The sequence below is a fragment of the Pholcus phalangioides genome, unplaced genomic scaffold, assembly GCF_987345545.1.
Source record: "Pholcus phalangioides strain wild (caught in Gottingen) unplaced genomic scaffold, Ppha-v1.0 ptg000002l_1, whole genome shotgun sequence".
NCBI lineage: Eukaryota > Metazoa > Arthropoda > Arachnida > Araneae > Pholcidae > Pholcus > Pholcus phalangioides.
Genome location: NW_028301595.1, coordinates 12,511,773 through 12,537,503, shown reverse-complemented (window position 1 = coordinate 12,537,503; position 25,731 = coordinate 12,511,773). Strand labels below are relative to the sequence as shown.

The following is a 25,731-nucleotide window of genomic DNA, read 5'->3' as shown; positions in this document are numbered from 1 at the left end:
AATCAAAATATTTAAAATTTCAGGGCCAAAAAAAATTAAGCCCTGTGTGTAGTTGTAGCAAGATAATCAGTTGCATAATGCCTTTTGTCAAATAACCTTCAGCTTAACTTCCAATGGCTCTGCAGTGTGAACAATTGTTTGAAATTTGCACCTCCTGGCATATACATTTTCCAAACGATCGATTACAATTGATAATAACCTGAAAATTTGATTCATATTGATAGGGTGATCAATAGATTATTTCTAAATGAGAGCTATTCTTTGACATCAATAGCTTTTTTATGCTCTGCATACTTTTTGAAATTGAAACATTTAAAATGTGACACATTTTGGTTTGGTTTTACATCCAGTTCAGTCAAGTTAGCTCAATTTAAAGACATATTTATGTTAAAAAAAGTGGTACAAAAACTCTAGATTGGCAATTTTTTCACGTCTCAAACATAGGCTTTTGTGTTATTGACCAAGAGATTATCTTTTTTTTTTTTTGTCAAAATTATGCTGCACAACAAATGTTTTACAGACAAACATTACTGCAAACAGTAATGTTACCCATTACAGATTCATTTCCTGTTAATTTTTCTCCTTTACTTGTATTCTTAGACATTCAGCTCATTGACTTCCTTTCAGGTTTTGGCTACAACAATAATCGTAATCTCAAAATATTTTCACTGAGCCTTTTTCTCTGCTTTCAAATATTTATGGATCCCCCACCCCTCATAGGATATAACATCAGCTGCTCTAGATATTTCAAATTACCTGGTGTATTTGTATTTTAGATGATGCATTAGAAATATAATTTAATATATTTATAATTAGTATGAATGTGTACTATTGTATTTTGTATGTGTTCATCTGTAAATTATATCATATATGACTTGTGTGCATCAAAGTAATGTTGATATTATATCCCTTAGATATAATTTGCATAATAATTTCAAATTCATTGGCCAGAGTATGCAGCATTTTCTTCAAAATTAATTTTTTTTTTTTCATTTTTTGTGCTTCAGAATCACGGGGAAAAGGTATTTTTTGTACAATTTTGTATTTTCAAATTCGGAATTTTTGATAGTTCTTTATTCACGAATGATTTTCGTGAGATGATCTGCAGATTGAACTCAGCGACTGCTTTTTGAAAACTTTGCAGTATGTTATATCGTTCTTTGTATTAAAAGTCTATATTCATCGGGGTGTAATACTGTCTTGCAATAGCCATAAGAGCATACAATTTGTCCTTCTAACTGGTCCCAGATAAGTATTTCATGGGTGAAAAGAAACTGTTCATCTCCTATGGAAGGCTATTTACTAGGTATTAATGATGAAACACTCATTAAAGTTGTTTCATTAAGAAAAAATTTTATTAAATAATTCCAGTATAATTTTTATTTTCTCAATTTAAATTTATTTATTTTTTGTTCCTTGTGCCTTTCCTGTCTATCCAGAGAAATCATGGCCTTTTTGGTAGCATGTGGTCGTCAATACGCTCAAAACCTATTTCTCGCACGAGGTCACTCAGGTCGACAACCTCACATGCCTGCGCAAGAGTTTCACCCACAAACTCTTTAAGCTTATTCAGGTCATCAGCACCGAAGATACAGTTTAAAGAGAATCATGTTCGCTATGTGAGGCAGGAGACCATACCCTCAACCTCAACTCCAGAGCCACAATCACCTCTCGCTCTTCATCATCAAAGTCGCTCCAGGTATCAATAAATATATTTAAGCACTTTCAATGCAGTAAGACCGAAAATATGTGTCCACCTTAGCTATTTGACTTGGTAGGCCACCTAGCACTTTTTGTTAACCACATTCCCAGTTAAAATTTCATCCTTATATGTATTGTATTTAACAAAAACTGTATAACTGTGTTATTAACAATAATAACATATTTTTAACTGTTGGTGCCAATGCAATTAGTCCTTATATTCATAAAAAATGACTAATTTTGCAAAAATTATCAAAATTTATCTGAGTTAAATTTATGCCAACTCTTTCACTCTAGCAGTGCCCCATTGAGCTTCTAAAATATTTGAGCACCTATCCTATTTAGCACTTCTCCTATCCTATTCTTATCATAGTAGCATTAAGATAAAAGCTTATTACAGTAAAATGCCTCTTTTGCAGACACCAGCAGACAAAAGGGGGGGGGGGGGTTTATTGAAGAAATTTCAGAAAAGGGTAAATATTATTTGCCCTTAAAAGAGGAGGGATTTCATCTGAAAGGTGGCTGTTAAGAGGGTTTAACTATACTTGATGTAAATTTTTCGAATTCAGAAAGTTTTTGCATCTTCCAAGTATGGGAGAAGGGGCATGGAGGAGCATTGCACCCTGGGGGTTGCGATTAACCATGTATTGACATCATCATGGTGGTCCCCATATCTTCAAGTCTATCTTTTCCTGTGCTTCCATGGGAAACATGCACTCCTCGCTCTTTTAACTGAACACCAGTTATTAAATGGAATGATATTTCTGTTTATTTAATATTTATGCATCAAATAATGGTTTTATTTTCAATTTTTCTTTTTTAGTTCCCTGTCGTTCGACGATGTATATATGTACCAATCCAAAAATAGTGTGCGTAACCTCTCTCCACAAGTGAGACAGCTTAGTCTACAAACCACGTACCCAGATACTTCAAGTAGTTGTAATGGCAGCTTCTCGGCTGATGAAGATATCTCTAGTGGCGAAGTTGGCAGTGGCGCAGTTCGTGAAACTATACCTCTTAGGAGAATGCCATCAAATCATAGTAAATTGTGTCCTCTGGTAACTGCTGAATCAATGAGCAGTGGAGCATCTAGCTCAAATAATGGAATGAAAGTAAAAACTCCAATTTCCAGAGAGTAAGTTGTTACACTTTCTTTTCTTCTTTTTTTGCATATGTTGTGAAATCAACATATTTTATTGGGTAGAGTTGTTTGGAAAATTGATGTTCATATAAACGAGGTTCTACTGTAGTGAACAATGAAATTTCAACATAAAAAGAATCTTATAACTGCAAAGCTTGGCTTCTGGAATTCCTTAGAATGTTTTTCAAATATCAAGCATGATCATGGTCTTTTAAGACATTTTGCATTTAGACACAGAATATGCAGCTGCACAAGGTGGCAAAATTAAAAAAAAATTAAATCTGCTTTGACTTGAACCTTTTAAAGTTCAGCACTGAGGCATAAAATATTGGACTGCAAAGGGGTAGTGGAACTATCTAAAGTCTGTGGATATGAAGCAGGTTCATTGAGTGCACACACGATCTTCTTTGTGTAAGCACTGTCATATTTTAATATAAATTTTTATTTTTATTTTATTACCATATTTCATATAAATATCACTGATGATGCGCTCTCTCTCTTATCCAACAATTTCGATTATCCAGCATACTTCTGGTATTGAGTGTTGGATAATCAGGAGTCTAACGCATTCATTTTTAATGATGAATTCAGACATTGTTTTCTGCCTTCAGGAAACATTGTACACGTGCCCATGAGCTCATAAAGGCTGAAAACCATTGACATATTAGGTCAAACTTCAGTAGCTCAAAGTACTTTCAGAAATTAATATTACTTTGAGTTATTAAAAATGTATTTGAAAGTGACACTCTTGTATAACTATATCTTCTATAACAATAGTTTCTTATATTACTCTGTAGCCTCGGTATACTTATAGTGTTAATTTATTTCATTCATAATGATACTTTTTTCCAGTCCTTTAACTATTGTTTTATAGAAATGTCACTGCAGAACTACAACTTGTAGAAAATATGTTGCACTTGAAATTTAAATTACTTCAAGGGATTAAAATCCGACTTATGGAGTTTCTCTATGTTGTCATTTATTTTTGCACGATTGAAATCTACATAACGCTAACCATGGTCTGTCATTATGAAAATATTTTGTGCATGAAACAGTAAGCTTTCAATAGTTATATCTAAAAAAGTAGTTGCACATTTATTTTAAAAGAGTATTAATAAATTTATATCAGTAAACCAGGGCTCGGCACGGGTCACTTTTTCCCCTAAAAGTCACTTTTTTAGAAGCTGGTCACTTTTATTACCTATTTTCGGGCCCAGGTCACTTTTTCCACTTTTTTTAGCAAAAAAACCTCGGTCTCGCGCGCTTTTCGGGTGTCAGTGTTTTTCTTTTCTTCAAGGACGAACTTTACCGGTTCAAGGTCGCTAATTTTCTCCCTCCCTTCATTGAACTACGATCGTACAAGGAACCCATATATATATATATATATATATGAAGGCGTCTTTATCTTCCCGGGAGCATACCGTGTGACGTCAGCATAACTTGATTTCAAGGCGCTTGGAAAGAAAGCTCCTTATAGTTAAGAGTCGTCATTTTATGGAAAAGCCGATCGGAAAAAAATAGCGTATTTACAACAAAGAATTTTTTCCCCTCCTCTACTACCATTCTTTCTTATTTCCCCACTCGTTCTTTCATTTTCATCTTATTTTAAAATTGATCCTTTATTTTATTAGTTTTAAAAAGTTTGTCCTAAGGGCCGAATTCCTTTCTTGGAGCATCGAGCAAGTTACATTTGTTGTTTGTTCTATCGTTACTTTTATTAATTTTTTTTAACATTTGAAATGACGATTTAAAGGCTCATTTACATTGAGCGAGTTTATAAAGAGAGCCCGTGCAGAAACTAACTTACGCGCAGCGGGAGAATACCAAAGCGCGCATATTAAAGATGCATACTATTAATACGTATTAAGCGTATTATTAGTACGCTTTGGAGAATACTCTTGTAGCTGGCCAACGTTAAAGAAGCTCGCAAGTATTTTGAATTTACTTAGAATAAAAAAAAAAATCATCCGACTGAAAATCGCGATCTATCTAGAAATAAAATTCGTACTATTTTTCTAACTGGATTTAAATCTCAGCAAGAAACCGTAGCCCCAGATATGATCGAAAGGAGAACTGTTTATAAGATCACAGAATCCTGCAATTCAACGTTTATGGAAGGATGACGTCACTCTCTGCTACCATACGATGGTTTTTAACAACTGGCTGTTGCGAAGATATATTTTGGAAAGAGAGAAAATTCAACTGCCCCTGCTGGGAATCGAACCCACGTCCTTTCACTTTCCGGTTGAATTTTCTCTTTCCAAAATATATCTTCGCAACAGCCAGTTATTAAAAACCTTCGTGTGGTAGCGGAGAGTGACGTCATCCTTCCATAAGTCTCCATCTAGTGGCAGCGTCAGCAGTTGTGAGCTTGGCCTGAGTCTGGTCTGGCCGTCCATGTACGGTCCTTTTCAGTGTACACGAGCTCCAAGGAAAGATTGAGAGATTCGTTGCCTCTGTAGTCTAGTGCGTTCACCCGGAAAGTGAAAGGACGTGGGTTCGATTCCCCGGAGGGGCAGTTGAATTTTCTCTCTTTCCAAAATATATCTTCGCAACAGCCAGTTGTTAAAAACCTTCGGATTCAACGTTTATTTAACCAAATCAGATGAAAATTGGTCATCAGGCTGATGAAAACTCAGTTAACGTGCATGCGAGCCGTACATAGAGGTGGATTTAACGGTGGGCACAGCGACCGCGCCTTTGGCCCCTACTTTATACTTTTTTCCTAATTTAAGGGGCGTAATATTAATTTTTTTTTATGCCCGGGGCCGTCAACAACTGACCTTTATCCGCTTCTGGCCGTAACTTAATTTAGAGCATCTTCACGATGCTGATTGTTGACTTAATATCGACATATTGCGCTCCATTCTCGGTGTTGTGTAAAAAAAATCCCCTTTTCAGACCTCGGAAGTTATTACAACGTTTTTGTCTCGAGTCGCTGTTATGACCGCAATAGGAGAGGGCGGGGTCTGGTTCCACGGGTGTTGAACGAGGAAAGGTGCCGAGTTTACTCTTTTTTCCGTTATTAAAAATGGATACCGGCCCCGGGCGATAGTAAATTTTCGTTCGTACTTGCGGCCCGGGTTGCTACATACCGTGATCAAATCCAAAACTAGGGGGGGGGGGGCAATGCCTCGAATGGAATTTTTGATGGAATGGTATATTTAAGAAAAGGAAATAAATTCCTTTGCAAAATTATCGAATTTCACAGTCAAGGGGCAGTAAAATTACATTTCCCCTCCAGAAAAAATATCGTATTACGGCCATGGTAAATCGGGTGCCCCGGGTGGGGGCGAATTCACTGTTTTTGTTCTTTGAAAATTACGGGAGGAGTCCGAGCTAACGTGGCGACTTTTTTTCGCGCTAAAATAAGTAGCCCTGACAGCAGCATCCATAAACTCTATCAACCGCATTTATAAACCCCGTATGTCGTTGATTCGATTTTTGTGTTCATTTTATCCTAATTTTCCGTATTTCCCGATATATTTCTATCGATTTTCGCATATTGCCGCATATTTGGTTGATTCATGTTATAAATTATATATTTTTTTGTAATTTTATGTGCCCTTTGTCAGCCATCTTGAATTGATCGCCGCAAAACGGCGATTGGTTGGCGAGGAAAAAAGTCGCCACGTTGGTGCTTACAAGGTTCATGGGAAATTTACCGGGGAAGACCGCGGAGTCTTTTTCTGTTAAAAATTACGGGGGGGGGGGGGGCAAAATTATATTGTTTCTGGGTAAAGTAGTAAATGTTTTTTTTGCAAGGGTGTATGTTGTGTGTAAAAAAAAAAGGAAAATATATATTTAAAAATTTTTCTCTCAAAAACCAAACAATTTCAAAACTGATTTGTTTTCTCCCTCACCCAAGGGCAGTATTATTTTGGAGCCTCCTTCGCCTGTAAAAGAGTAGACCCACCCACCCTTCCCAGTCCAGCCATAGGTGCAGATAGACTTGAAGGTCTTAGAGATGCGGCAGATGACAATTGATATACATCATTAGGCTCTGCCATTGACGTTGGGGGGGGGGGGATGGATTGCCCTCCCTCAACGTATAAGGGGCCGTTCAAGTATTACGTAAGGAAATTTTTAGCCATTTTTGACCCCCCCCCCCCCTTGTCAGCAAAATTTCGTCATCAGCTCTGCCCCTCTGAATCCTAACTCATATTTTCATAAAGGGTGGTTGATGACGTAAGCATTATCGAAACCCCCCTTGTCATCAAAAGTCAGCAAGTCAGAAACACCCCCCCCCCTCCATCGATGATGACGTAATACTTGAACGGCCCCTAACAATTAAAATAATTTAGTTAATTTAAATAATTTATTTAATTCAGTAGTTTAAGTAATATTTTAATTTAATAATTTAAAATAATATTGTTAAAAATGTAATTTTAGTTTTTTTTTTAAATCAATCATTATAGTAAATTTCTTAAAATTTGTTGGAAGATGTTATACAAACCTAATTATGTAAATCAATTTGTACTTAGTTAAAAAAAAGAGTTTGAGTACATTTTGTATACTGTCATTCATAGCATAACATAATGAAAAATCCACTAGGATGTAGATGGGACAAATTCTCTCATCAAATTTTGTGTTATTTCATTTTTTTTTCTTTCTTTGAATGTGAAAATTTTTTCCCGTTTTGAAGTTTTTCCTGCTTAAATTGATTTTAAGATGGGTTGTGGATAGCAATATGGGGCCATTCAAGTATTACATAAGCAAATTTTTAGTCATTTTCGACCCCCCCCCCCCCCCGTCAGCAAATCGGAAACCCCCTCCCCCCATCTATGTGATGACATAATACTTGAACGGCCCCTATGGGAGGGGGAAAGGCATTACTACTGTTACTTAGAAAGGATGTAATGTTACTCTCTCACACATAGTTGTTGATAAATTTGATAAGTTATTCAAAACTTTTCTGGTTAGCAGAATGCATTCGAGTTTGATTTATTTCACACTGCTATATGTAAAAAAAGCAATTTCGATGAGCTCCATTGAAATACAAAGTTTAGTGAAAACTAAATTCATTCAATTTGGTAATAATCAAAATTCATTGTCCATTTGGTCTCTTTCTAAAATTATTTTGGTCACTATTGGGTCACTTTTCAAACATTTTGGTCACTATTTGGTCACTTTTTTAAATATTTTGGTCACTATTTTCACTAGTTTTGAGGCCATGATCCGTGCTGAGCCCTGGCAGGGCTCGGCACGGGTCACTTTTTCCCCTAAAAGTCACTTTTTTAGAAGCTGGTCACTTTTATTACCTATTTTCGGGCCCAGGTCACTTTTTCCACTTTTTTTAGCAAAAAAACCTCGGTCTCGCGCGCTTTTCGGGTGTCAGTGTTTTTCTTTTCTTCAAGGACGAACTTTACCGGTTCAAGGTCGCTAATTTTCTCCCTCCCTTCATTGAACTACGATCGTACAAGGAACCCATATATATATATATATATATATGAAGGCGTCTTTATCTTCCCGGGAGCATACCGTGTGACGTCAGCATAACTTGATTTCAAGGCGCTTGGAAAGAAAGCTCCTTATAGTTAAGAGTCGTCATTTTATGGAAAAGCCGATCGGAAAAAAATAGCGTATTTACAACAAAGAATTTTTTCCCCTCCTCTACTACCATTCTTTCTTATTTCCCCACTCGTTCTTTCATTTTCATCTTATTTTAAAATTGATCCTTTATTTTATTAGTTTTAAAAAGTTTGTCCTAAGGGCCGAATTCCTTTCTTGGAGCATCGAGCAAGTTACATTTGTTGTTTGTTCTATCGTTACTTTTATTAATTTTTTTTAACATTTGAAATGACGATTTAAAGGCTCATTTACATTGAGCGAGTTTATAAAGAGAGCCCGTGCAGAAACTAACTTACGCGCAGCGGGAGAATACCAAAGCGCGCATATTAAAGATGCATACTATTAATACGTATTAAGCGTATTATTAGTACGCTTTGGAGAATACTCTTGTAGCTGGCCAACGTTAAAGAAGCTCGCAAGTATTTTGAATTTACTTAGAATAAAAAAAAAAATCATCCGACTGAAAATCGCGATCTATCTAGAAATAAAATTCGTACTATTTTTCTAACTGGATTTAAATCTCAGCAAGAAACCGTAGCCCCAGATATGATCGAAAGGAGAACTGTTTATAAGATCACAGAATCCTGCAATTCAACGTTTATGGAAGGATGACGTCACTCTCTGCTACCATACGATGGTTTTTAACAACTGGCTGTTGCGAAGATATATTTTGGAAAGAGAGAAAATTCAACTGCCCCTGCTGGGAATCGAACCCACGTCCTTTCACTTTCCGGTTGAATTTTCTCTTTCCAAAATATATCTTCGCAACAGCCAGTTATTAAAAACCTTCGTGTGGTAGCGGAGAGTGACGTCATCCTTCCATAAGTCTCCATCTAGTGGCAGCGTCAGCAGTTGTGAGCTTGGCCTGAGTCTGGTCTGGCCGTCCATGTACGGTCCTTTTCAGTGTACACGAGCTCCAAGGAAAGATTGAGAGATTCGTTGCCTCTGTAGTCTAGTGCGTTCACCCGGAAAGTGAAAGGACGTGGGTTCGATTCCCCGGAGGGGCAGTTGAATTTTCTCTCTTTCCAAAATATATCTTCGCAACAGCCAGTTGTTAAAAACCTTCGGATTCAACGTTTATTTAACCAAATCAGATGAAAATTGGTCATCAGGCTGATGAAAACTCAGTTAACGTGCATGCGAGCCGTACATAGAGGTGGATTTAACGGTGGGCACAGCGACCGCGCCTTTGGCCCCTACTTTATACTTTTTTCCTAATTTAAGGGGCGTAATATTAATTTTTTTTTATGCCCGGGGCCGTCAACAACTGACCTTTATCCGCTTCTGGCCGTAACTTAATTTAGAGCATCTTCACGATGCTGATTGTTGACTTAATATCGACATATTGCGCTCCATTCTCGGTGTTGTGTAAAAAAAATCCCCTTTTCAGACCTCGGAAGTTATTACAACGTTTTTGTCTCGAGTCGCTGTTATGACCGCAATAGGAGAGGGCGGGGTCTGGTTCCACGGGTGTTGAACGAGGAAAGGTGCCGAGTTTACTCTTTTTTCCGTTATTAAAAATGGATACCGGCCCCGGGCGATAGTAAATTTTCGTTCGTACTTGCGGCCCGGGTTGCTACATACCGTGATCAAATCCAAAACTAGGGGGGGGGGGGCAATGCCTCGAATGGAATTTTTGATGGAATGGTATATTTAAGAAAAGGAAATAAATTCCTTTGCAAAATTATCGAATTTCACAGTCAAGGGGCAGTAAAATTACATTTCCCCTCCAGAAAAAATATCGTATTACGGCCATGGTAAATCGGGTGCCCCGGGTGGGGGCGAATTCACTGTTTTTGTTCTTTGAAAATTACGGGAGGAGTCCGAGCTAACGTGGCGACTTTTTTTCGCGCTAAAATAAGTAGCCCTGACAGCAGCATCCATAAACTCTATCAACCGCATTTATAAACCCCGTATGTCGTTGATTCGATTTTTGTGTTCATTTTATCCTAATTTTCCGTATTTCCCGATATATTTCTATCGATTTTCGCATATTGCCGCATATTTGGTTGATTCATGTTATAAATTATATATTTTTTTGTAATTTTATGTGCCCTTTGTCAGCCATCTTGAATTGATCGCCGCAAAACGGCGATTGGTTGGCGAGGAAAAAAGTCGCCACGTTGGTGCTTACAAGGTTCATGGGAAATTTACCGGGGAAGACCGCGGAGTCTTTTTCTGTTAAAAATTACGGGGGGGGGGGGGGGCAAAATTATATTGTTTCTGGGTAAAGTAGTAAATGTTTTTTTTGCAAGGGTGTATGTTGTGTGTAAAAAAAAAAGGAAAATATATATTTAAAAATTTTTCTCTCAAAAACCAAACAATTTCAAAACTGATTTGTTTTCTCCCTCACCCAAGGGCAGTATTATTTTGGAGCCTCCTTCGCCTGTAAAAGAGTAGACCCACCCACCCTTCCCAGTCCAGCCATAGGTGCAGATAGACTTGAAGGTCTTAGAGATGCGGCAGATGACAATTGATATACATCATTAGGCTCTGCCATTGACGTTGGGGGGGGGGGGGATGGATTGCCCTCCCTCAACGTATAAGGGGCCGTTCAAGTATTACGTAAGGAAATTTTTAGCCATTTTTGACCCCCCCCCCCCTTGTCAGCAAAATTTCGTCATCAGCTCTGCCCCTCTGAATCCTAACTCATATTTTCATAAAGGGTGGTTGATGACGTAAGCATTATCGAAACCCCCCTTGTCATCAAAAGTCAGCAAGTCAGAAACACCCCCCCCCCTCCATCGATGATGACGTAATACTTGAACGGCCCCTAACAATTAAAATAATTTAGTTAATTTAAATAATTTATTTAATTCAGTAGTTTAAGTAATATTTTAATTTAATAATTTAAAATAATATTGTTAAAAATGTAATTTTAGTTTTTTTTTTAAATCAATCATTATAGTAAATTTCTTAAAATTTGTTGGAAGATGTTATACAAACCTAATTATGTAAATCAATTTGTACTTAGTTAAAAAAAAGAGTTTGAGTACATTTTGTATACTGTCATTCATAGCATAACATAATGAAAAATCCACTAGGATGTAGATGGGACAAATTCTCTCATCAAATTTTGTGTTATTTCATTTTTTTTTCTTTCTTTGAATGTGAAAATTTTTTCCCGTTTTGAAGTTTTTCCTGCTTAAATTGATTTTAAGATGGGTTGTGGATAGCAATATGGGGCCATTCAAGTATTACATAAGCAAATTTTTAGTCATTTTCGACCCCCCCCCCCCCGTCAGCAAATCGGAAACCCCCTCCCCCCATCTATGTGATGACATAATACTTGAACGGCCCCTATGGGAGGGGGAAAGGCATTACTACTGTTACTTAGAAAGGATGTAATGTTACTCTCTCACACATAGTTGTTGATAAATTTGATAAGTTATTCAAAACTTTTCTGGTTAGCAGAATGCATTCGAGTTTGATTTATTTCACACTGCTATATGTAAAAAAAGCAATTTCGATGAGCTCCATTGAAATACAAAGTTTAGTGAAAACTAAATTCATTCAATTTGGTAATAATCAAAATTCATTGTCCATTTGGTCTCTTTCTAAAATTATTTTGGTCACTATTGGGTCACTTTTCAAACATTTTGGTCACTATTTGGTCACTTTTTTAAATATTTTGGTCACTATTTTCACTAGTTTTGAGGCCATGATCCGTGCTGAGCCCTGGTAAACTATCATTACGTTGTTTTTAATTTACTTTATTACTATCTGTGACAATTAGGAATTAAATATTTTTATTCTACTTAGATCAAGTGGGAAAAACAAGAAAGATGCTTGCTCTACACCACCAATGAAAGTATTTGATGGAAGGGAATCCTTTCGTCGCACATTATCGAACAAAATAGATAACAGTGATCACCACTCTGTCATTGTTCACCAGTCTTCCGACAGTGATGAGGCCAAGAAGTTAGCCACAAGTTGTGAAGGTGCTAATGATGCAGCAGCAACTGGAGGAGCTTCCATGAGTCATATCGCATCATCCTTGAGGATGGCGCATCTGCCAGTGATGGCAGTTGCTGGAATGCAGCACTCTCCTACCAATCATCTAAAACGGAAAAGGAGCAGGTTGGGCAGCAGCACAAGTTTCATACCTACGCACAGAGCTTCATATCATGGTAAGGAATAGGATATACTAAAAGAAAAATCCATCATTGATTTTTTTTGCTCAATTTAAGTTGTTGATGTTTTTCTCAGACTAAAAACTGGAGATATGACTCGGTTGAAACATGTGTTGTTTAGAGATTTCAAGTATTTTACTTGTACATTTATTTTAAGAGTATTGGCTGAAATGGAAAAAAGTATAGATATAATAGACTCTACAGTCCTGTTGTTTAATGGTCTGGCCCATCCAGTAATCCAGTGTTTTCAATGAGTGTCTTTCTTTCAAACTGAGCACGACTCTGTTCTATCACCATGGGCAATTCTCTACTGATTGAGTTGTGCCAGAATTATAAGTGTGTGCACCTAACAGTCAGAGTGTGTGTATCTAGTGTTGTGTCTGGTTATCTCAGAGTGGAAGAGAAAAGCATATAACTGCATCTGTGTGCAGAACCTTATGCAGTGCACACCTCATATTGCGATCACATCAGCACTCTGGTTTCTGATAATAATAACCCATTGGTAACTATATTCGAAAAACCCAGAAGCAAATATAATGACCATATGTCCCATTCGAACAAACAATAGATGTCCAAAAACAGAACAACCATTTTTCTTTCCCACATAACTGGGTGCTGAGTCATACATTTTTTTTTTTTCATGTTCTAAAATAGTATATTTCTCCTTCAAGCTAAAATTCTGGGGGGTTTTCATATTTTTTATTATTTAACCATTGTGAAGAGCAGGCCCGTTGCCAGAAATTTCATTTGGAGGGGCCCACTTTCATCTCTGGGGGTGGGGGGGCAGCAGCAAAGTGATAGAACAATAGATTTACCATCTTTTTCCCTTTTTTGATCATTTTCTCACATTTTGGGGGGGGGACCAGACCCCCCAATTCCCCCGGTCTTGCTTGTACCTTGGTGAGGAGTTTGAATGGTATCAGTCTAAATGTGTATTAGTGATAATTTTTTAATATACAGTGTGTTCTTTAAATCTTTTGAGAAAGTCTTCCTACGGAGTAATGTTGAATCTGGTCAATTAAAATTATACTGAACAAGAACTGAAGGAAAGAGAGTTTTCGTTTGTACCTTACATTTGTCTCTACTATAGAAAGACCATTACAGAAGCAGCTGCACATGTACATGGATCATAATGTTTATTACAGCTTGTGATCTGAGTGTGGAAATGTTTGTGAGAAAGGGAGGGAGGGATGTGCACACATTCTGTACTCACTCCATTGTTCATCTCCTACATAGTCTTTCAGGTTGATAACAATAAGTCTGGTTCAACCTTGGAGCTTCAAAATAACAGGGAAAAAAACGTTGACTTCAAAAATTCAACATAACATAAACTGAAGTTCTGATAACTGTTAACAAATTTTTTCCCATGTTATGATATTGCTCTATTCTGCACTTTCAAAAGTGATAAAAATACCTGATTGATAACATTATCTCCGATTGCAATGAGTTGTGTATACTGTTTTATTAAAATGGGCTTTTCAACTACTTGTACCCTCTAGTAATCCAGCCCAGCCCTGGTCTTCTATGAACCAAATTAGTGAGAGTCTACTCTATTTTCACTTATTTTATCATCAGAGGTCTGCTGTATTATATTTAATGCGTGTGAGATTTGAAATCTTTTTTCTAAAGTTTTCATCTATTTTGTATCTTACTGATTGGTAGGTTTAATTATTTTGACACATTCACCTACTTGTAAAATTTTTTTTCTTTTTCAGAAAATATCAGTTACATTTAATCCCTGATATTATTTGAATTAAATAATTTCAATTTTGGGTTTGTTTTAGATTCAATTTTTTTTTAAACAAACACTTTATTGGTAAACTGAGAGAGAGTATAGAGGTAACAAAATTATCAAGGAGCCATATGGAGGAACCAAGGAGCCGCTGTGGTGGTCGAGTGGTTATAGTGACGGACTCGCGATGCGAGGATCCGGGTTCGAACCCCACAGTGGTGGTCGGCTGAAGTTGGTTTTCTGTGGTTCCCAACTTCAAGGCGCAAATGCGAGCCGATCTCCCCGTTAAAAAGTCTCGCCACAGAGAGCAACAGTCCTACAACGAAAAATCATTCAATCATAACACTACACTCATAGTTTGAAAAACTGGTGGCAGATGGCAGCACTACAGATAACAAGCATTACAGAGAAACAAAAAAAACTTCACGTCAGGTTTCACTACACGTACACGCACATTCCCGCATGGACCGATTCGTTGGGGGTTCCGCGGGGGGTTGTGGGCGGGGTGCATGTGTGGTGTAGCAGTAGTAGGTAGGGTAAAAAAGGGTTCGGGGATCCATGATGTTCTTAAGTCAGCCACCTCGTTGGGCAATTTGCCTGTTGTGGCGTTGTATTTGTATTTGTATTTGTATATAGCACTTACTGGTAATCATAATTTAAAATTTAGTATGATCGTTTTTAATATATACAGTCCAGTACACTTTTTGCATACCCTAGGTATACACTTATAACATATATAACATGCAATTTTGTAATCCCTGATTTTTTGCTTATTCACTCTCATGTATTTTTACCTCTGTTATTAAACACTCTCTTAACCTGAAAATGATTTGGATATAACATACTCCAAAGAAAAACCAGGAAAAATCATGCCAAAAAATGACTTTAAAAATGATCGTTGGTTGCTGATAATCATAATCTTCTGTTTATTAACATTTAAATTAACACATAATTATAACATTAGTATTATATCCACAATTATAACTCATTATTAAAGTTGATAGTGAAAGCTTAAAAAAAAATTAGGTACAGTTCGTATATGGGGAGTCTTTTGCCATTGCGACACACGTGTAGACTAGCTGTGTAGCAGTTACTTTTTTTTATAGCCTATTGCACTTTCTCGAATTTTCTATGTGCCCATGCATTTTTGCACAAAATGCATTTTCAATCATCAATCGGGGCCGCTACAACTTATTTGTGCAACATTCATTGCACTCGGGGGATATCTTTATGAATTCTTTCAACAGAGAGCTTGATTCAAAATAATTGCATTTGCTACTGATAGATGGCTCTATAATGAATCAAGGGGGGGGGCATGCCCCCCTACTCTGGATTTAGAGTATATAGCATCTAAGAGCCAGGAATTCAATTGAAAATAATGGCTTTGTCCATAAAATACAGTACGTATATTCACAGTACGCCCTTTGCCACCACTAATTTGCTCTCCCCAACATATTACTCTGGATCCACCTGTGGTTGATGGCTAGAAAGTGCTACCTGTTAGTATGTATCTGTAGTGTGCAGGAAATTTCTTGTTATTTGAAAAGAAAAAAAAAACCCCTCTCTTTCCTCTATTTATGTGAAAAACTGTATCATCATACTCTATAAGAAGCTTTTATAATTCCTCAAGACATACATATGAAACAAAAAATATATTCATTCTATAAATGTAATTATGTGCTGATATAAACTCCACGACAGTCTCAATAATGCACTATATGCATGTATACAACTGCTATGTAAGCTAATTTCAAGACCTCGCTTATAACACACACGTCTCGAATCGCCAATGGGGTATGTTATAAGCGAACTCAACTGTATTTTGTGTTTCTATGATAAAGACGCTTGCTCATTTTATGAATGGAATTTTTTTCAATCTAGGTTCAAGAGACACATCAATCAACAGATTAACTGATTCACCAGTAAAATCACGGTCTGGAGATTTTCAGTATTCTGACATAAGGGGTAGTGCAGAGAGCTTAGTAGGCCGGGTATGTATGCATACATGCATTTAATATAATTAGCAATGATTTCAGATAAGGGCCATACTTTTTTTTACTTATCAATGTTTTCTAGATCAAGGGTACCCAATTTTTTGGCTTTGTTGGGTCACATTGGAAAAACAATGCCAACCTCTAGCATAAGAAAGCACAAAGAAGAAAATGAACTAAATATACTGGGGATGTTTCCTTTCCCTCAGAGAAACTATCCTTCAGTTGATGACAGCCAGAGAAACCTTACAAATCAATTTTTAGGCCTAAATGCATCATCACACCATTATCATTGCACAAATACGAAGGAAACACTTCAATTTTCATGGCAGAAGAAAGTGCTACATTCAACTCATGTACAAGGCAACAAAAGTCTAGGTATTTTGAAAGGGTTTTTAAGCAAAAATCTTAATCGTAATAATTATTTTGTATTATTTAAACTGAAAAAACCTTGCTGTATTGTAAAATTATGAAAAATGATAATTCGTAATATAAGAATTTATTATGCAGTCAAAATGTAAAATGTGGAAATTTCAAAATTCAGGCTTCTCTCAAATTTAAAGGGTGAAATTCTAAACATTTTTTAAGGAAGGCCAGATTATAGTCTGTTAACATAGTTCAATTTCAGTGTGGTTCAAAAATTTTGGTGGATTTTAACTATGCATATTTTGTTGTACAGGTTCTATTTGAACAAGGCCTTGGAAAATACTGTGATCCGGATTTTGTACGAGCAACTCAGAGGGAATTGGCAGAAGCCATGGATCTCACTCAAGAAGAAATGGACAGAGCCGCTCATCAGCTATTGCAGCTGGAGAGGCGGCAGAGCATGCCCCATGTTCACCTGTGCCTTGAAGAAGATCCAAGTAGTGGTACAGGGGACACAAATCGACACCTCCTTCGGACTTCCTCTGGGGATCGGCGAGCTGAACGAGCTCTGAGTGCACTGGGTTATCTCGAACACATTACCACAATAGATGGCAGTGGTGCGACAAACAGGCAACAATCCTGTGAAACACCTACAGACAGTGGCAAAAGTGACAGTGATGAAATTATCAACCAAACAAGGTTATAGTGCCTTCCTCCGAGAGCAGTATCTATTTGATATCAAGTTCAAGAGGCAAAGAGCAGTTTTTTGTTGTTGTTTTTTTTTGGTACCACACACATATATATACAAAAAAAATGTAAAAGTCTTATGTGTGGGGTCCAAGAACCAAAGAGTTCCTGCACCCTCCACCCAACCTACTGATTAGAGTAGCATTTTTTAATGTGTTTTTCGTGTGGGGAATCTTTATAGTATGATGATTGCTCTGTGATCAGAAATGTTTGTGTTTTGATCAGAGAAAAAAATATATATATATGAATATATAAATACACACAAAATTATTTGAACATTTTCTGTAACTTTTTCTTGTTCTCTTCATTCATTGAACAAGCGACTTATTCTCAGGTAAACCACTTGTTGCATGCTATCTGGCGCAATTTTTTTGTTTCCTGTGTCATGTGTGGATTTATCGTTGTCATGTTGTGCAAGAAAAACAAATAAAGAGATGTGATAAATCCAAATAATTACAGTCTGACTTTTCAAATCTAGCAAAGCTAAGACCCAAAACATGTTTGATTACTGGATTTTCTGAGCCAAAATATCTTTTTTTCTCTAATCAAAAGTTCCGTAGGTAGCAGTTTTTCATTTATGTTACTGCTATTTTTAAAAAAATTTCAATATATATATCAGGTAAGAAAAATTAATTCTTATTAATAAACATTGAAATTTAGAATTAATTTTGTAATTCTCAAAATATGTATTTGTTATGAAGAGATAAAAATGTATGGTGATTGAGATTTAACCAGATTAATGCAATTTTGTGAATAGTAACAGTTGCTAATTTTCACTTAAGATTTTGTTTGTTCTTTTGTTGCTGACATCAACCAGGATTTTGTCATATCAATGGCAGCATCTTTAGTTGTATATTTTTGCGATTATCCTTTCACAGTTGTGTTGTGATCACAATTTTTCGATCTTATCTTTAATTTACTTATAAATTACAGCTTCATCATTAAATTCAAATTATATTAAAATTATGTTAGTTATATATAGCAATATTACTTATGGTTTTTTTAGCCATTTTTTTATATATATTATTTCATATTGTTTTATATTTTTTATCTAAATCAAGACACAGTTTTTTGCTTCTGCAGTGCTGGAATCTGATATGGCTGGTTATTGTTGTTTTTCATTCTTCTTTCCTGTTGAATCTATTTTTATGTTTCTGCATTTCTGTGGCTTCTCTGAAAATTTAAGGGCAAAGCTTATTGTATATTAATAGAACTTTAATATTTCTGAGAATTATTTCATGATTATTAGTCCAGACGGGTTCTGCTATGGATGATTTGATTTTTTAGATTCTTTGATTTTTTGAATTCCACAGAGGAATGTGAATGAGGTGCATATGTGGTTTAGTAGTAGTAGCCTAGTACAGGAAATGCCAGAAAGCTAGTCAAAATTTATTGCTTTTTTTTTCAAGTGAAAGATAAGTCACAAGAATGGTTTAACTTTACATGCGGTCGCGCGACTCATCGGCTCGACCATTGCCATTCCTTGTTTGTGTCATTTTCGTAGTACATTTTATAGCTGTGCAGAACGGCCGGTATGAGAAAAGAATAACCATGTTGTTTTTGGTTATCTGCCAGGCCCGTCATTTAGGGGGTTGGCAAACCCCCCCCCCCTCCCGGCTTTTGAAAATACACTAAAAATGGTGTATGTATGTATATATATATATATATACATACATACATACATTGAGTACATGTGCTTTGCTCCTCTTCCCCCCCCCCGAAAAAGTTGAGATGATGGCCCTGTTATCCGTGATCACCTTCCCCAACATTAACCTGGATAATCGAGGTTCTACTGTATTTCTGCCATTTCAATTAGAGATTCCTTGGAATATGGACTGGGTCTGTCAAGGACCTACTCAATAAATCCACACTATATAGGTCATTTTGTATCATTAGTTTATATTATTCAGTTAGTTACTATATACAATATCAGAGTTAACATTGAATCCCTCTCCAAGTACACATGTGCTCTCCTCCATAATAATGACCATTGGCTTCTTTAGCCTTTACAGTGGCTATGCTCATACATGACAGATCACCGTTCAGGTAGTATGTATTTCTGCCATCAATGAAACCCAGTGTATTAGCAGTGTGGGGCTATCCTTCAATAAGTGTAGGTTTTTATTAGATTTTTTTCCTAATTTTGTTATTTTAAATCTTTTTTTTTTTTTTACTCCCGTCTGTTTAACTGTGTTTTTCAACCCCACCATTAGCCGAGATAATCAAGGTTCTACTTTAATTAGCAAAAGTTTTGAAATGTGATCAAAACATTGCTTTTGTTTCCTAATTTGAGTCAAGCCAAGTTTTGATGAACTTCTTGTGTGGTTAAGCCTGTCTGAAGCAATCATTTCTTTTACGGATATGTGCCTAATATTTTACCCACTAAGGATTCCAAGCATTGTGAAATATTTGAATCACTTTTTCATTCTTTTACATTCACTATTTTTCTTATTTTTTAGAAGTCAAACAGGTGATTTTGTGATTATGTCAGTTCATGCTTGCAGTAGTTCTGTTTGTTTGAATTTTATTCTATTTAATATTAGTATTACAGGAATTAATTTAAGTCTCTAATTTATTTACGGCAAAAAAAATCTCAGTAAAGAGTATTTTTTGGGATATGCTATATTTGCAAAGTTTGATTGAATTTTTTTAGTGACTATTTATTTATTTGCATATATAATGAACAAGAACTATCTATCAGTTTCGGAGGAGATGTTAATCATTGCATCGAATCTTCCATCTATGGATGTAAGATAAGAAGCATGCCAATATGTTCGTATTATCTGTATTATTGTTGTATTTCAAGTGGTTTTTGTCATGTTTCTACCATGAGATGTGCTGATCGAGAAAGAAAATTATGTGTAGTCTCTAGTCAGTATTTAATGAAAGAATTTAAAGTGCAACTAATTCCCTTGAGCGGATCTGTGATCCTCTCTATCTATTTATTATATATGATATGTGTGTGTGTGTGTGTGAGTATGTACAGTGGTTAATGTAGTGATATGTGAAGTTTGTGTGCCTTTTTGATTATTCCATTTTGGCACTTTCACTCTACCCCCCAACTCTGCCCTTCTTTTCAAACATTATGTGCTCGATTATTGTAATGCTGTAAGTTGCTTATTTCTAAAATAATATTAAAGTACTTATTGAATTCCAAAACGCATTGCTTTGAAAAAATAATAATAGGTTTTATTACATTATAATTTGACAATACCTTTTTCGTGATATATTTGAAACTTTGTTTAGAGCTTGAAAAATTGTAATAAGATCTGGTTTCTTATTTATGTCTATATATGCTTGCCAAAATTTTTCATTTCACAGTCCACAGTATTTGTTCGTCACCTGCATGTACCAACAGTGGGTAGTTTTTGTTCTGAGCGTTTTCTAGTGGTATACATATATGGTCTCAGACCACAAGTTGTTTGCTGGCACTACCATGTCTGAGGAGATAAGAATATTAACATTCTCAACCACATCATTTCTACATTGGTGTAGTTTCAAAACTGACAATTGTCTTTACCAGAATGACAATGCATTTTATCATAGAAATGTGGCTGTTATAAAGTGGTATGAAGACTTGGGTGCGAAATAACTTGTTGGTCTGCCCATGAGTCATCAACCCGATTGAGCAGATGGTGGATAAATGAAAATGATGATTGAGGTCCAGACCAACAGGTTGAAATTCAGCAGTTCAATTTTTTTATTACTTCCATAAAAAAATAGACATTTGGGAAAAAATGGGATAATTTGTAAAAACAATTGGGATGACCAAAATTATAGGAATGTTACGTAAAATACAGGTCATATGTTCATCCAAAATATATAAGTTTCTGGCCTGCCAATTGCAAAAATACTACATATCTGGCCCATGGGGTTTGGTCTGTGCGCATGAGATGTCAATGATGCGACAAAAACAATCAAACTACTTTATCACCCACCAATTTTGGTCAAACCCCCCATACAGCAATTTCCAACCAGTGGAGTTGGGGAGGGGGGAATGAAGGTGCCATCTATTGGTGGTCAACCCAGACGCTCTCAGTAAGTAAAGAACTTGTTCTCCATGTTCTTCCCAGATTCGAACCTGTGGACATAAAGTCAACCTTCATAGCAGAATACAAGCGCAAACTATTAAACTAAGCTTACTCATATCATCAAACTCATGCATAATATATATTGATGATATTTATATAGTAATACCCATAGCCTTTTTCGACGATTCTGTAGTGTCAACGTTATGTTAAAAAAACCATATCATCATAATGAGCTATCATAAAATATCATAAATTTGCAATTAATCCAAAATCCATCCAAAATTATTACCAATAGAAATAATCAGAATGTGTTTAACATCGAAACCAGATTTTATCGACAGTTTTTGTTGCTACAAATGTGATGTATGAAATGTATATGTTTTATCATAAGTTTTGTTTATACTCTACGTCACAGGCGTATTTAATCTCAGTCCAAAAATTTGAAGAAATAACCAAAACTCATTTCTGTTGAAATGTTTAAGATGGAAAAGTTTCTCAGTTCAATGATATTGTCAGTGTCAATATGTACTCATTTAAAGTGAAGTTGCTCATAAAATATAGAATATCTTAAAACTTCAGTTTCCACAGACGTAGGGAGACTTCTTTTCAGTTTTTACCAGATTTCTTTATTCAAAATGTGAATCTTACAATATGTAAATAACGATATGCTCAACCGAAATCTCACGAGGCAAGCCGTTTCGCTTGTTTACGAATGTATAACAACGTAATCCTTGCTGTATTTTTGTAATTCCCAGCAGTGTATGTTCTACACTGTGCAGGAAATGAATAATTGGTTGGAGATGACAATGATTGGTAAGTATTGATAACGTCCAAATTGATGAAGTGATGATAAACCACAAAATTATTTGTTTCGAAATTGCTTTCTTTTGAGTGGAATGTCAATGTGTTGTATCTTTGACTGTACTTATTATATATTCACCTACTGTGGGTTAGGCTTTTGCTTGTCTTAGTTTGTGTCTTGTTGGGAAAACCATATATGTTATGGAATTGAATAGTTATGGTATTCCTTTGTCTATCAGCTGCGCAGACATAAAAGCAACAGTTATAAAAAAAATTATAAAATTTAATGTGAGTGCAACATCTTGGTTTTGCACTTTTCTAAGATTAAATTTAACTTTTATTCTCAATCATTACTTCCTCATATTGTACAATTGAATATTTGTTTGAAAATGCTTGCAAATGTTACAGTCCAATCCTGAACACTCTCAGAAAGGACCAATGAAAAGTGCAAATGCAAGGAAAAGTGTAAAATTCCTAATGTATTTTCAGCACACTGTGGGTGTCATCTTCAGAGGATAAAAATAACTACTATAAGGCCGTAGCGAGAGGGTGGAATTGGGGCACTAGTCCCCCCCGAAATGTGAAAAAATGACCGGAAAAAGGGGGGAAAGATGGCAAAATCTATTGTTCTATCACTTTGGTCCTTCCCCCCCCCCCGAAATGTAAGTGGCTTTCCTCGGAACGAAATTTCTGGCTACAAGCCTTAACTACTAATCATGCTGACCGGGAAACCCACTTGTGTTGATTACCAAATCTTGACTTCCAGGTGCTCAGCGGAAAAAAAATAAGTCTGTTTGAGTGAAAAATATTGGCAGAATGAAGATGAGAGCCTGCATGTAAGTCAAATGGAATGTTCTGGTTGTTTACTTGTAAAATGAGCTTTAGCATGTCGAAATGCATTAAGAGCTTCATATTTTTCTTTGTATTTGCTTTTTGATTGGTTCTTCCTGAGAGTATTTAGCAAAGATTTATTTTCCTCTTCCACAATCTCTTGAACAGTAGAGATGTAATTTAATTAGTTGATATTTGAATTTATTTTTATTGGTTTTTGCAGACTGTTTTTGGAAACAAAAATTAAAGTAGAAACTTAAAATTTATTTTAAAAATGTAAGCATCATGGCAAATAGATCGAGAAATATGGTACTCAGTAGAATTGAACTGGCATTGTGACGAATGTGCTATGTGACTAATATATCTCTCTTGTTTGATTCTAACACATATATAAGAAATAAATTAAAATTTTATCCCCGTATATATTTTTCAGAAAAAATTCATAAATTTCTGAGATGTTTTAAAGCAACGAATCTATTCCCCCCCCCCCCTAAATCGCCATCTACCCGTGTTCCATAATTTCTTCTTTTTTTCAATCCGAGCACAACTCTGATCTATTGCATGAGCTAAAGTTGTGCTGGAAGTGTACATGTGTACCTAACAGTCTGAGTGCATATCTAATGTTGAGCGGAAATTTTAAGTGTTTTAGTGCTACCATCTATTTTGCCCATGTTCTATGCTGCTTAAGTCAACAGAAGAGTGATGACACCTCTGGCAATCTGCATTATATCAGCGGTATTTTAAGAACAAGTGTAAGAACACTATGGCAACACAGCCTTGTTCGAGCTATTCAGCTTATACATTATATCAAAAAAATATGTTTGTGCCTCTAAATCAGTGGTTCTCAACCTTTTCAAGCCCGTGGCCGGTTTCATTCATTTTTGTGAGTCGAAAGCTCGGTCAAACACACGACCAACGGAAAATGAAGGAGGAAAAATGAAACAGCTAATCACTCGCGGCCCAGTGGTTGAGAAACACTGCTCTAAATAAACACTCAAATTTCTTGTAAGTGATAATATGTGATCCTAAATGCTCTGTACACTTAAGTCATACTTTGATACAAATTCTTCATTCCCTATCATACATGTGTAACCTTTGAAAAATGAAGGCTTTGTCTAGCATATGTTTGGATGATCAATTAAATTTTTACGACGTGGAGATATAATTTGAAACTTCACAGTTTCATCGAAATATATTTTGTTAAATAGCACCATTAAAAATTAACTGGAGGCATTGCATTGAGTGAAACATAATAATAGGAAGTGGACACAGATAATTATTATTCAAACCTCAACGAATATGGCAGCATAAATTTAGTTTTTTCTGTTTTCATTTCCAGGCACTGTTTCGGATTAACTCTGTATATCACTATATTCCATTAAGAAATCATTCCCAGTGCCCCTCAGCATTGACAAGATGGCCTTTGGATTCGAAACTATTTAACTGGACAGTTCTATTTTGTCACCAGTTAATACATATATATATATATATATATATATAATGTAATTTGTACATATGTGCAGAAATATTGTAAAAAGGAAAAAAAAAGAAGTCTTTAATGGATTATAATGAAAAGGTGTGCTTTTATCATGTCTTTCAAACTATAAATATAGCTTTTTTTCCAAGCAACGACTTGAGCTTTAGCACGGATTTCTCATCAGAATTTAATGCTTTATTTTTCACATTTAGCGCACTGCCTGATTAGCTTTCGAGCAAATGACCAGAATTATCTACAAAATTGGATTTTCTAAGTTCAGCGAGAAACAGCCTTTTTGGAAATAAAATCATTAAGAATTAAGGTAGGAACATCATAATTATAAGTAATTATTTTGATTTTAAAACTTGATTGATCATTAAGGACTAGAACAATGTGTTGATTCGTGCAAATTTCAAAATCAAGTTTTTGGTTGAATTTAGAAAATTTGATTCGAGAGAATTCTGTTTTTATAGTCTTGTTTGAAAAAAAATAAAGTATATTAAAATTTTTCTTTTTAAAACGAGAAAGAAAACATTTCAAAGTTGATATTCCCTCTTTATAAAACACCTATACAAAAGGAGAAAAAAAAACACGCAACTGCTAAGTGGTCTTACATTTAATATATTGAAATTAAAATTTAAATATGGAAAAAAAATAAGATGAAGGTTGAAACGTACACCTTGTACATATACGAAGAAAAAAAAATTATCTTGTAATTTTATCTCAGATATTTATGAACAATATTGAATTTGTATAATAGGTTCTTCCTTGACTTGTTATTCTATATTGTATATTCGAGTTAATTGCGGAAATGACGATGCGTTTTAGTGTTGGATGCTACATTTTTAATATAATAATAAAAAAAACATTTTTACAACTACCGAATATGTGTACTTTTTTTCCTTGTTCTATAGTAGTGGTTCCCAAACCGTGCCCCACCAAATATTTGTTATGAAGATAGTGGTGATTGAAGGCGAACTTTTTTTTAACCTCAATATAAGTGAATGGAGCAGAGAGAAAATACAAAAGCTGGCGAATTTAAGTAAAAACTCTTGCTGTTGCTTCTATGCAGGGCTGCAGCTATGTTCTCTGTCACCCAGGGCAAACAGGCATTTTGACGCGCAATGCCATGTAGAAGAAGCATTTAAAGGGTGAATTCGGAGACCCTTCTGGTCCAGCGCCTGGGGCACCAGACTTGCCTGCTCCCCC

General features: G+C 35.7%; 1 protein-coding gene across 5 annotated transcripts in view; it reads left to right on the top strand.

Moving 5' to 3' along the window:
* Window positions 1-25,354, top strand: part of LOC149089429 (muscle calcium channel subunit alpha-1-like) — a 295,248-nt gene extending 269,894 nt beyond the window's left edge. For all 5 annotated transcript variants that reach the window (XM_089238484.1, XM_089238476.1, XM_089238466.1 and 2 more), the window contains 5 exons: window positions 1,440-1,699; window positions 2,525-2,836; window positions 12,176-12,543; window positions 16,160-16,269; window positions 16,949-25,354. In XM_089238484.1, coding sequence (XP_089094610.1) covers window positions 1,440-1,699; window positions 2,525-2,836; window positions 12,176-12,543; window positions 16,160-16,269; window positions 16,949-17,341 — 1,443 coding nt within the window. In that variant the 3' untranslated portion in view covers window positions 17,342-25,354. The remainder of the gene's footprint in view (window positions 1-1,439; window positions 1,700-2,524; window positions 2,837-12,175; window positions 12,544-16,159; window positions 16,270-16,948) is intronic.
* Window positions 25,355-25,731: the final 377 nt, after the last annotated feature.